At 44.8% G+C, this 13,781-nt stretch overlaps 1 protein-coding gene across 1 annotated transcript; it reads left to right on the top strand.

The window, feature by feature from the left end:
- Positions 1 to 7,318: 7,318 nt before the first annotated feature.
- LOC108571341 (pro-resilin) lies at positions 7,319 to 9,095 on the top strand. The gene is made up of 2 exons (XM_017933357.1): positions 7,319 to 7,935; positions 8,414 to 9,095. Exons 1-2 carry the CDS (start codon positions 7,918 to 7,920, stop codon positions 8,924 to 8,926), a joined length of 531 nt encoding a protein of 176 aa, XP_017788846.1. The 5' UTR covers positions 7,319 to 7,917; the 3' UTR covers positions 8,927 to 9,095.
- The last annotated feature ends 4,686 nt before the right edge of the window (positions 9,096 to 13,781 follow it).

The raw sequence follows: 13,781 nt of genomic DNA, 5'->3' as shown, positions 1-13,781 counted from the left end.
CTCACGGGTTGCGAGCGAAAATATTTATCCTGTAAAATTTCCCACACTTGTTCCTTTCTATTTTATTAGCAATAAATTCAGCCTAACAAGCTATTACTATTGTGCAGAAATTTTATTCAGATCGCATGGAAATTCTTTGCCTTGGTATTCAAAGGGTTAGCAATCCCTGAATTTCCATCTTCATTTAATATAATTTATTTATTTTAATTTTAATTCTGTAAAAAATTTTACTAAGATTACGCGAAATTCTCAAAGTGTTGAAAATCCCCAAAAATCTTTCTCCGTTGAACGCGACTTTTCTTCCCGGTTGAAATCATTCAAGTAAAATAACGAAAATTTAATTACAACCGCTGTTACTCAACGAAGCTTTCCATGGCGCTAAACAGTCTGATAAAATGCAGAAAGAGCGGAGCGGAATTGATTTACAGCGAGGTTAGAGGTACGTTGATACGCGCGGTGAAAACCGATCGTTTCTCACGGGACACCCGTTAGAATTTCAATGAGAACGATGCGTCGCCGATCTAAGCCTGGCTTGGCTGCCTTTCCAGGCGAGCGTCGTTACTGACAGAGAGGAGGTGTACTTGGCTAGTCCTGATGCACACGCGGGGATGCACGTAAGCGCATTTTACCAGGTAGAGGTGAGTGTTCATGCACCTTTCACTAGCGGAAGTGAAGAACTGAGACAAACGCGTGAGAGCGACCCGGGTCATCGTTGCTTCTCTGTTACGGCCGGTGGCCGTATCTATCAGAGCTTCAACTATGAGTAATAACTAATCGATCATGTACAGTTTAGCCGTACAATAGCGGACAATTGTCCTTCCTTTGAACACCGATGCTCGTCGGACTTTCTGAGAAACTTGCAGGTATTAACGCAATATAATATAGCCAAGTATAGATTAATCTGCGATTAAAAGATGTAACCACGCCCAAGTCTCGTGAGCTTACGCAACAAATCGATAGTGTCGTCTTGATGTTGAAAACGCTGATAATCGTGAAAGATTCGATTAATCGAGCCGCAAACGAAAAAGAAGAAAAATCGTCAAGCGTGAGGTAGAAGCGTGAGTGTAACGCGTTTAATAGAGGAGGAGACGCGGTAAAAGCAACTGTAGACGTTTCACGAATATTAACAAGCTTTTTGTCGCAACCTAACACGCGTAGTTCCTGAATGAGACGGCGCGTTCGTTCACGAACCCATCAAGCACTTCACACTCTTATCACCACTTTCACGCTGATTTACACGGAAGCGTGACTTGAGATGATCTAGAAGAGCTTCTCCGATAAGAGTAACCTCTTTCTTTCCTCGACCGAATTTTTCAACAATGGATCCAGCGCTACTTTTTCCTATGAGAACCCGCACGAAACGCGGCCAATTACAGATCCACCTTTCCCTCCCCTCGACGTTCCAATTACCACGAAGTGAATCGAACAATTTTCGATGCTTCGCACGGAATCACGAGGGTCGAGCGTGGGTTTCTCAGAGACGACGATCGTTTGGCTGTTCACAGGAAGAAGGAAGTGCGCGTGGATCGATCTCGAGGCATAAACGTGGTAGAGGAGAGGTAGGGTAACGGTGAACCAAGCTGCGGTTGGAGATGAGCGTGCTGGTGAAACTCGAGCGTAGTTTTAAGCGACCTCTCCAAAGGTCGCTCTGCGAAGAAAGTGATTCGATAAAGAGCAGGCAAAAGCAGCTGGGTAATTGCATCGTATCTCTGTGAACAATTTTTTCTTTCCTCTCCAGCACACGAGGTACTTTCCTTCGTGATCTCTTCCTTTCTTTCTTCTCTCGGTTGGAATTTTAGATCATCTTCAACGGCTCCCTCTTACGTGCCACGCTTTTCTTTCCTAATTGGCAATTGTTTATCGAGCGATTAGGCAATACGGAGACGACGCTTGTGCAATGTGATATAAAAAATATAAGAGGAAAGAGGAACGTTGTTAATTAAGCTGGGTGAAAGAATTACGCGAGGCGAGTAGGTGGTAAAAGTATAGCGACGAGAGAGAAGATGGCAGAGGAAGCATTTTAATTCGACGTTACGCCGTGCCAAATAAGCATTTTGAACCGGAAAGGAAAGCGGTGAGATTAAAACGGTGCCAAGCTGATTAGAAAGAAGCGAAAGGAGCGAAACAACGAGCTCTCGCAAAACTGCCGGCCGTCGTGTGTACGTGCTTAACACCTTATACATTTATGCTACGCTGGGACAATAATGGATTCCTTAAATTCGCGAAACAGTGTCAAAAATTAACGGTACACCGCGATCGATGCCTACCGCTTCCTAAACATATCAGCCGGTTTCTCACAGGAGCATCGAATTTCTGAATAATCAAAGTCGACTCGCGTATCGATACTTCTTAACTATCTCCGGATAGAAATTACAAAAGTTGGAGGTATCATTATCGCAGGCTAGATCGTTATTACGTTGTCGAGCAATCAGTTCAATTATCGGGCAAACAGGGCTCCTAACAATTTCACTTTACAATTTTCTGAATTCTTCCTTAATTCTCTTAACATACATCCGAAATCACTTCGAAAAATTGCTAATTAAGAGAACGAGGCCTTATATAATCCCGGCTGTTTTTCAACCAATAAAACGAGGAAAGAAAGTGAATCGTAATCTCGGGTAATTGTTGCCGCTCTCCTGATTGCTAATCAAATGACGGGAGGAAAACAGAAGAAGAAGAAGAAGAAAAAAGAGAGCTTCTGAAGACGAGATTACACGGACGTTATTAAACAGCGACGTGAAGGGTGCAGAGAGAAGAAAGGAAAGAAAGAAGGAGAAAAATAAATAGATAGCGTTTCATTCCGACCCGTCTCGTCCGGTATAAACGAACCGGAAGCGTTTCTCCAGTTTTCACATACCACAGTGATAATTACGTACATGGGAAGATGTTCATGGAGTTCTTATAGGACGTCTGGCCATGGTATTACTTGGTATTTCGCCGTTGAATACATAGTGTCACGTTTCTTATGCATATCTCCAGTGAACGCGTTCAACATTCTCTGCAAACATCTCTTTCAAATTGAATTTTTCATCGGGATTTATGAATGGGGGGATCATTTTTATGGACATTGATATGGTAATAATAACGACGAATTGGGTCTTATTACGTTCGTTCTCGAAGGTTGTTGTATTAAAATGTGTGTCGTACGGTAGTAGACTGCTGCAACAGGGACAAGTAACGTTTCGTCCTTATTATTTCGATAAACATCGCCACGATGTGATAGCCAAGGTACGTCAACGAGACCTCTCATTAACGTTGTTGCTGCGGGTCCAGCCGGGTTCTGCGATGAGATCATTTTATATCCTTACCCTGCTCCGACGTTCCTCCTTGGGACGAAACAAACTCGGCCGCTATCCGCTACTTTCATCACCAATTTCCACAGCCTGCTGGAACGAACTGTAGCAAACAGAATCAGAGATTCTGAGGAATTTTCTGTTGGCCGAATTAGCCGCGTTATTCCCTATTTTCATCTCCAGTTTCTAACGGTGCGGAATAGAATACAGTCTATTGTATTAAATGATAGCAAATAGATCGAAAATTCCTTTGATACGATAATTCGTGCTTGAATAATCTCCCTTGTCCCCTATTTTCATCCCCAATTTCCAAGGACGCTGAATAGAACACAGTCCACTGTGCCAAATTAACGACAGCAAACAAGCCTAGAATTTCTGAGGGATTTTTGTAGTATTTAAACATTTTTTGATTAAGTCTTTTTCAACTTTTCTCATTGAGTCGTTGAACAGCGAAAGATGCAAATATAATTTAGAGTAATAAGCATTATGAATACTACGTCGTGGAGCTACTGGCGGGAAGGGAAGCATCCTCTCTTGTGCAACAGCTAAACGCAGGCTTGCTCCGTTTCCCGTAAGCAATTTTGCGTAATCGTACTACCTGGTTCAGTTACTTGCGCATCGCTAACGAGTATTCCACTCCGTTACCACAGATCTTTCTTTCACAGCCGCTCCTTCGAACGTGCTAGTCACTCGTCAATCAGAAAAATGAAATATCTCCGGTATCAATCCTAACGAAACATCGCCCTGATAACTTCGTGTCAAATACATCTCACGGACGCACGTTGCAAATTTGCGAAAGATTCTCATAAGAGAATACTTTAAATATTTACGTCGGTGAAACATTCTCATTAGCATGCTAATGTGTCAAGTGTCCCACTGACGTTCGACATATTGTTTACACAGTTTACGGCTTCTTACTATGCAAACGCCCTATTCAAATCGGATTAGAGGGACCGATCCTCATTTGTCTCCTCGCGTCTCGTCTCTAAAAAGAAAAACAAACGACGTGCCGCCAAATTTTCTCGAGGATCATGTACGAAAATATTTTTCCCTTCACCTTTCACTTTGAATTCAGCCTTTCACCGTCACGAGATTACACACGGATTTCGTTACGGTGTTAGACTTTTTTTCGATCGTCCGAGCCTTCTCTGGACACGTCGATGATCGAGGAAGTACCGTGGAATCGCGATAATCGCCACTCGGTGTGCTCTTTGTATAGAAAAAGAGGTCTTGCTCGTACAAATGTATGTCGAAATTCTTGTATAACTTAACCAGCCAAAAGAGAAGAAAAAACGCTATTGAAAATATTTATGAATTTCTCGTAGTCTAGACGAATATGACAGACTGACTGCAAACACAAGTATATTGGACCATTGGACATTGATGGAAATTTTTGTCGAAAAAGTCCGTGAAAGTTTCGCGATGTACTCTCTTGGTTAGTTGCCTAAATAAACGGCTAATCGACGTCACTTTTATCTCCCGAAGAAAGTTTCAGGATGAGTATCGCGAAATAGTCGTCAAAGAGGTGTACATATTTAGCGTTCCCTTCACTTTTCGAGTATCAAAGGGGCTGCGATTCGGTTCACAATCGAACTAATCGAGATGGAAGAAAAACGAGACGAACTAAACAGCATCGAAGAGGAAGAGGATCGTTCCGAGAGAAGTTCCAGCGGGCAAGCGAAAGTCAAGCCCCAGGCCCACGGATTCCCCTTCTTTCTTGCGACCCTGCAACATTAATATCCGAGAAACTCGGATGCAGTACAGACTGAGACGTGACTGTAGGGCTCTAAGGAGAATATTACGAGTCATCGGGTTCGACAAGTCTCGATGGACAGCATACTGGCTATCATTCACCGCTAATCTTCGTTTGATCTTCCTACTCGAAGATAACGTTGATATTCGTGTGAATATCTCTCTCTACATGCGTACACTTCCTTGTTTCGTTAAGTAGGTCATTGTTTTCTTCTTTCGAGGATGATGGAGTGGTCTGTTTCTCTGGAAAAAGAAAAAATACGTGTCTCGGCAATTTCACGCGTCCACCGCGTTCTAAGTGACGATTCACAGGAAACAGTAATTACGAGGCATCGAAACGTAATTTAAGAAATCCGGCAAGAGTGGGTGAAGGATAACTTGTGGCCGCCACTATGGTCCACGTCGTGTAATTTTAGAAGGAAGAGCTGTGTGGAGTATACTGGATCCTCTCCACCTCCGCAACACCATTGGCTTTCTCTTGTTCGATTCGTTTAAATATACGCAGGGATAAATTGCCCCGCGACAAACGGCGCCACCGTGGACCATACATTACTGGGAGCTGCCGTTGCCATTAATGATTCCGAAGATTTAACGTCCGAGGCTCGAGACGGTCGCGTCGATGCGTTCGTTTTCCTCGTTGCATACCGATGCAAATGTAACCCTCTTACGAGATGAATTTCACGAACGATCGTATCGAGACGTCGTTGAGTTTCGTGAAAAGGAACGTTTCAGGTCAAAAGTGAAGATCGAGTAATGAAAAAGGAAAAAATCACTTTCACATTTAAGACGAAGAGGCCACCGTAGATGTGATTCATAAGTGTATGAATTTTACACCGACTCGTATATCTCATATGTACCTACACGTATTTCGTAACACTGTTAAACTTTTCCACGGTTTCCCGGTTATCCAATGAAAAACGAATATAAATCCCTCGAAGCACAAAACGTCTAATTTCCTGCTTCCTTCATCGATAATCGGTCTCCTAGCCGAGCATCGGAAATCCACCGTGTACATAGGACTTCCCGACACTTGCATATGTATACGATACACACGGAGTGGTCTTTTAGCTCTGCCGCGGGAAAAAGGTTCGCAGCGACGACTGACCGCGTCGCACGCGCGTTACCAGCGAGGGAGACGCGTGAATCTGGCCGGAAATGGGACGAACCTGAGGAAAGGAAAGAGGCGAAGGATCGTGTCGAGAAGTGGGTCGAGAGTTCACGTGCCGGATAATTAAATTCCACCACGAAGAAAGCGTTTTCCCTCTCGTTTCGTGGGTACCGTGGCCGCGAGCTGGACAGAGTCCGATTTGCCGTCGTACATCAATTCTAATATCTCTACAAACGTCACTTTTCGACGATTTTACAAATTTAACGCGAGATGGAAATTTTTGAAAAAATAGATGCGATAAAAATGCTTTCTACGCGAGAGCAAGTAGGATGAACGCTCTGCCAACGACACTCGACCGCGTACTTTTCTTCCTGGTCCTCTTCCCCTGGAGGCCAGGGATCAACGATCTAACGGGTGGCTCTGGGATAAGCTCGACGGCTGCGTATCTGCGACATTCTTCCATCGGCAATGAGCTACGTAACCGCGCTTACGTAAAATCGCCGCAGAAAACTGTGTAAAATATTGATCGGAAACTGCTGCTAATAAAGAACATCTGATCGGTGTGATTTGTAAATATTCCTGCGACATTCTGTCGGGATCGAAGGGTTAGGCTGTAGAAGATTTCAAGTGAAAATGAAACACCGCCGCTTCCTGCGCTCTAGAAACGAAACGGGTTCGACGGGAACACGCGGAAATCGGTTATGAGATATCCGTTCGATCCGATTGGTCGTATTATTGAACTTAAAGCCAGAGTGAAATTTGCCTAGAGAGAAGAAGAAAAATAGGCGAATAAAATCACGCGAAGCGAAGGATAAACGACCGCGAACGAAGTAGGTTAATAAACGTCTGAAAATCGGTTGGAAAAAGAAAAGAAAGAAGAAAAAGAAGCATCGTGGTCTACTTGTAATGTTAGATGGATGGTTCTACGTGCCTCTCGCCGAGTCGCACGCGGAATTTCAATGATAGAAATTTTAATAAGATTTGGAAGCGTACTTGTTAAACAACGTACGGAATCGATCGATATCGACGTACAACTTCGGCGACCCGAACCACGCGATTACGCCAGACCAATTGACGACACCGAGGCAATCTTTTCGTAACAAATTTACATACACATTCTCCTCGTTTGGAAAATAACTACTTTGTCTTTCGTAGAGCGTAAAAGAGAAAAAGAAAAAAGACGAAGAACGAAAGTAAAAATGTTTCCGAAGTCTGTATTGCGCCATAGAATCGCAAGAAATCGAATAAATAAAAATCTCGCCTTAGGACACTTGCGCGAAGATTCGACCGGTGAAATTGGTATCCCCGAAGCATAAGGTACAATCGAGTACGGAGAAGAAGTCTAGGTCTAGGACGCAAACGGGTACATGCCGAACTTGTTGGCCGTGTGTGTCGATCGAGAGTGGGACCTTTCGAAACTCGAGGATCGTCCCAATTTGGTTGTTGGCGAGGGCAGAGGGCTGAGGGATCCGTGAAAGAAGAGGAGAAGAAGATCGTGTGTGTGTGTGTGTGTGCACCGTGTCCGGCATGTGAGGGAGAGAGAAGCGAGCATTACTGAAAGGACAGAGTAGAGGCCAGGTGAGAAACGAAGGAGGAGGGGGAGGAGAGAATCGTCTCACAAGCTGAATTACTCTCACTCGAGAGGCCCCCGTCTCTTCTTCTTCGTGGGGGCCCGAGAGTATCCCCCTGCTTCTCGTGGGGTATAAAGGACCCTGGTCTACCTTGCACAGAGTCACAGAACAGAGCGGCATCGCAGAAGCCGACATGAATCCTCTGATCGCGGTAAGCAACGCTCAATTGTCTCCTAAATGATTTATCCTGACTGAATCATAGATAGAGAGCTAGAGAAAGAAAGTGTATGTGTGTGTGTGTGTGTGTGTGTGTGTGTGTGTGTGTGTGTACGAACATTCTTAGAAGTGTAATAGACAAATTTGTCGAATAGTGTTTTGAAAAGTGTCCTCAATTTCCTGTCAGCCACTTTTCTAGATCCACGATACATTTTCTCCGTTGTACACCTCGCAATTTTAGTTTCCCCGTTAAACACCTTGCACCACCGCTTTCCCTCTCAACACTGTGGCTTCTCTTTAATTTCGACCACGCTTCGATGATCATAACCATTCCATGGGATACCAGAACACGCACACGTTCTTACCCTTCGCGCCGCGCCTTCGCATCGGAACGTTTGCCAAACTCTTGTCTTCTTTTCTCCAGAAAAGAAAGAAAGGAAGTAAACGTTAATTAACCTGTTTCTTGTTCACAGTGTATGATAGTCGGTCTAGCAGGGTTCGCCCTAGCTGAACCACCAATCTCCTCCGGCTACAGTTACAGCAGGCCAAGCGGTGGCGGTGGCGGTGGTGGCTACTCCCTTGGCGGCTTGTCGCTAGGCGGTGGCGGTGGATACACTCAGGTATCTACCGGTTACCAGACCAACGAAGGAGCGTCCGTCGATAGTGCCTTGTTGGAGCAGATCCGTCAGATCCTACTGAAGGAGGAACTGTCGGCGCAACAGACTGGTGGATTCGGCGGTGGTGGCTACGCACCAAGCTCGAGCTACGGTGCCCCATCCTCGCAGTACGGTGTACCGAGCTCCGCGTACGGTGTACCGAGCTACCAGACCCGTGTGGTAGGGATCGATCTCGAAGGAATCAGGCAAGCCATCCAGGTGGCACAGTTCAACCAAGTGAGCCACGGTCCCGGTGGTTATCCAAGTGGACCAAGCGGAAGTTACGGGGTACCTAGCAGACCAAGCGGTAGCTACGGTGCACCGTACTAAAAAGCCACACGGCCCTCAGACTATGGTTGGATGATGGGAGAGAGAGAGTGAGAGAGAGGGAGAGAAAGAGAGAGAGCGAGTGGAGACACCGGTCGACCACCGCGACTATCTTTCGAGCTGTCCCCGACACTTCTAACGACACAGAGGCGCACGGTTTTTAAGGTCGAAACGAACAGACAATAGCTATGAAAGAAATAGAACCAAAGGTTTTCAAACTCGTCCAAAGGAAGTTCTTTGAAGCAAAAACAAACGGAAAAGTGAGATCGTTTCACGTATATACCTTAAGAGCCGCTCGGAAGATCGTCGCACGATGGACGGATCGTTGAGAAAATCGTATCAAACGAAGGATGACGGATGTCTCGTTCGATGAATCAAGATTCTCAGGGTACCACGTACGGTACGTACCGAAGTAACCATCGAGGATGGATTCCAAAAGAAGGCTCCTGTTTCGTTGAATTCAAATCGTCGTCGCTTCAACGAGCCACGATTCTCCAGAGGAATCGCACAGGTGTACGTACGTCGAAGACAGAACTCCCGGGGCTGCTTACTCGTTGGGGAATAAAAGGTCGTCGCTTCAACGGGTCAGGGCTTCCCAGGAGTGAACTTGAACGATCGAACGACGTTCTTTACTGGTCCGGCTCAACGACTCGAGAGTTGACTAGGTGTCGCTGTTTTTTTATTTTTTTTTCTTTTGTCTCATCAAACGTACCAAAATCATCGTCGTCGCGGTCAGATCCTCGAGGGATCTTGACGAACACAAAGTGATATATAAAAGAAACGAGCCGAGCTGAAAAGCTGTAGGAAAAAAAGGAGAAGAAGTACGGATCTCGGAGCAAGAGATTCGCGATGATAAATGTTAATTAACGTATTACTTTTTGTTTTTCTTCTCGAGACTTCGAATAAAGAAGGGCATAGAAGCCGTTTAAAGGGAGCTGGAGTCGAAGTCGAAGCCGTGATCGGCGCGTTCAACGCGCCTTGTAAATACAATTTACACACGCTTTCCACCAGCGTCCGCTGCGTCATTCGATGGCACAGAGGAGGAACTGAACATCGAAAACGAACAAATAGGTAGACACTCGAACGGAAAGAAAGGAGAACAAGAGGAGATCGTCTCGAGAAACGGAGCGGGCGCTAAAACGCGGAAACTACATTTTCACACACACACACACACACACACACACACACACACACAACAAACACAGAAATACACACACACTCTATTTTTTTATATGTTCTGAGAAACAGAAAACAACGCTACTCCTTAACCACGCATCTTTTTTATACTTGTATAAAGGCTTTTTTATAGAAAAAAATAAAAAAAAACGTCGCCACCGTTGAAATATCGTCGTGTTGAATCACGAGACGCGTCGTTTCTCTCCTTAATTTCTCTTTTCCCCTATCGCGATTCTGTCTCTTCCTGTATTACCGCCAACGAGTCCAGGTATTATACAAACTCGAACGGGGCTTTTCCGTCTTATAATCGGTGACCTCTTCGTGCTGAATATTCCACTCGTCTCCTCCTTTTTCACTTCCTTCTCCTTTAAAGACGACCGATTCGTTCCTCCTCCTTCCTTTTCTTTTTTGTCGGTTTTTCCACGCAGCAGCCGCCTTTCTCCTTTCACTGCAACAGTGCCAGCCATAAAGCCTCCTCGGGCTATGAGCTTCTCCAGGTTGGACATGACGTAAATTCTCACGAGCAGCGTTTAACAGATGCTCGCGAAGCGGACCTGAGAGAAGCCTGACCACCGGTCAGGGATTCGAAAGTGGCTTCGACTGGTAATCCCGTTCGCTTCTACACTTCGCGAATACACGTAGGTAGAGACTTTCGAAAAGACCCGGATAATCCGACGAAGGATTTATTTCTCTGTCGTAATCTCGTCGGTATGTAGAATTATCTCAAGTACCGGAAACTTTTGATACTCGAGATGTTGGAATTAATGGAAACGTTTAAACGGCGAGTAACAAGCTGTGTCGAATCGGTTCACTTCGTTGTTTATGCAATATCGATAGACGTAACCAGAATTTGTTAAGATGCTTTCGTGGCTTTCTTCTGTCGGTGAAGGAGTATCGATTAAAATTGATAGGGTAAGAACGTTTAAACGATGGAAAATTCTTCTCTGCTCGAGCTGTGTACTCGGTTAATTAGAAATTGAGTAATGTGCGAAGGAATTAAGTAATCAAGCGAACGTTCTCGGACACAATGCGGGGCTGGCGCAATTAGGCACGCCATCGTGGAGAATAAATCGTGGACGGTAGTAGGCTAGACCTAAATTGAATCATTACGCCGCGATCTTTTCTCGTATTCTGTTAAAACATCGTCGTGTTTAATCGAGCTACCGTATTACGCAACCGAGCGTGTAACAGATTACGAGGATCGGAACAATAAAAAATTCATACGTTCGGTGTGGAGAGTGTTACACATCGCGTTGATGCACATGTGGAAATATGAGAATGATGAAAATGATGAAATTGAATTTTTTCAATGAAACAAAGCGGTATATGTGTACGTGGAATTTGTCGAGGATGGACGAATAATTGGGGTTTAGTTGGATTAGAGTGATACGGTGGTATAATTGAAATCGAGAAAGTGTTGTTTGTTCGAGCAGCGAGAAAATCGGAATATCAACGATTCGGCCATTCTAAAAAGACTTACGTATGTACAACGTCCAGCGGGGAAAGTGCCGCGACTCTTCGTCAGCGGTGATGGCGAGGTCGAGAAAGGGGAAAGGAGAGAAGAAGAGGAACTGTGAGACTCTCCGTGGAATTTTGTAAGAGCCGTACATAATCCATAAACGTGCCTGCCAGGCAGAAGCCGTGCGAAACGAGTAAAAACGCGCACGCAATGGGATCTCGTGCTCCAGTTCGAGCGAATAAAGTCTGTCGAAGATTTTCTTTCGTCGAGTGAAGCTCTGAACAAATTCACTTGGAGAAAATTTCAGAAGATTCGAGAAGATAGGAGATAGAAAAATCCACGTCCAACTTTTTCCCCGGCGCATCGTTAAAGTCGCGGCGTGTGAAAGGCGCGGTGACGCACGGTAACGCACAGTGTGATCCAGTGCTCGGCCAATTATGGGAAGAGTAAAACGCGCTCGTTTACAATGCTCCTGCTCTTACTGTTTTACTTTCGCTAATCCCGTTTCCGCAGCGGGGCCGTTTGATTCTAAACATACAGCGACCGCCGCCCCTCTTCGTTAAAGCAACCCAACCGATGCGTTTTTAACCAACTGCTTAAACCGAGCGTACGCTTGTCTCCGTAATTATGGGACCAGCTTAACAATTGTATCGACGTCTTCCGCTAGTTTTAATTACGGTGCGACGACCATGTCGTAATTCTTCTCCACGCCGTTGTCCTTTCACGAATTCTTTTTCTTCTTTTCGGCCAAGAAAAAAGGGGTTGAAACGAGCCGTATCTTTTTCTTCTCTTTCGAATTATATCTCGAACCGGTCTTAATGTGGAGGTTGTATAGTCAAGATTCTTACGTAAGATCGTTTCTGTTGTACGAAAAATCGCGACGCCATCCGTCCGTCTAATAGGTTGCGAATCGACCAAGCTGATTCCTCGTGAAAAATGAGAAAAGAAGGAAAAGTCGGAGGCTCCGCAAGAGGATCACTTATGTAACTCGATAAGTGTTACATGAAAGAGTGCAGGGAATGCGGGTCGAACCCGCAGCCGTGCAACACACACTAAGAAAAAAAAAAAGATCGTTGCAATTTTAAGGGGTCCGTACCGGGCCGAGAAATTGTGTAAATCGGTCGAGACGATTGCGCAACATCGTGTATCCACCTCTGCGATGATCTTGGGGAAAGAGAGCAGTCAGAAACGCGAAGATTAATCGAGAGCATTAATTAAACGAAGCTGGGGGAAATTGAAACAGTTGAAATATTAGGTACGCTTTGGCGTAAATAAATTTTGCACTTTAAAATGTGATTATTATAGCTGGTGCTCTAAGGCGACATTCCAAATTTATTGAAACAATTTTTCGACGTGAAATTATGAAAAAAGATTAATCCTTTCCTATTGGATTCGCATAATTGATTCAAAGCGACCGAGTATTCAGAAATTAAAAGGTCAGATCATTTCTTTCGTTTCTTTTTTAATAAAATTTTCATTGCGCCCAAAAGTCGGAAGAAATTCATTTCCAACACCTGTTAAAAATAATTAAGGAAATTTAACGCAGTCGAATTTGAGTAACCGTAGAAGGGGGCAGTAAAGTTAGTTTGATCGTCCATTGATCGCCACGGAGATACTTCTACCCTGAGAAAGCGAGGAAGGGGAGAAAGTTAGGGGAAAATCATTGGTTTCCCGCGTGCACGCGCGCCATTACGTCGTCCGTGAACACACGGAGAGGACGAGAACAGACTTAAGCGTTTAGGCGAACCACCTGCACCTTGCATCTGCGTCGAAGATAATTTATAGTCAGTTTGCTCGTTCGATTTACCATTTAAATTACCCGTGAGAGAGAATACATACCCGCGGCACCTGGCGTGAAAGAAAAGTCCTGTAGCGGAAATCGACGGGCGCATCGCGTGTCCGTGGGACGTAAGTTTCTCTTGTGTGTTCGAGGGTCAAGCGTTAATTGGTTAATTAAGGAAACGAAACGTACGCGATAAGAAAGAAAAGAAGAAAGAAACCTGCGGTGAATGGCACGAATAAATGACATTTCGAGGAACGACGGAGAAGGTTAATTATCGTCGAACATTTGTTCAAATGACGTTTCGCTCGACGGTGATTCGTTATCTCGGAAACAGGTGTGATTAATTAAACTTCGACGGCGATTAATTAATTAGACGTCGAATTTCACGTGAATTCGTTTTATTCGGAAATATCGACGAAACGAGGAAGAGAAAAAAACCG

This window comes from Habropoda laboriosa, unplaced genomic scaffold (assembly GCF_001263275.1).
Source record: "Habropoda laboriosa isolate 0110345459 unplaced genomic scaffold, ASM126327v1 scaffold57, whole genome shotgun sequence".
Taxonomy (NCBI): Eukaryota; Metazoa; Arthropoda; class Insecta; order Hymenoptera; family Apidae; genus Habropoda; species Habropoda laboriosa.
This window is presented reverse-complemented; position numbering and strand designations above follow the sequence as displayed.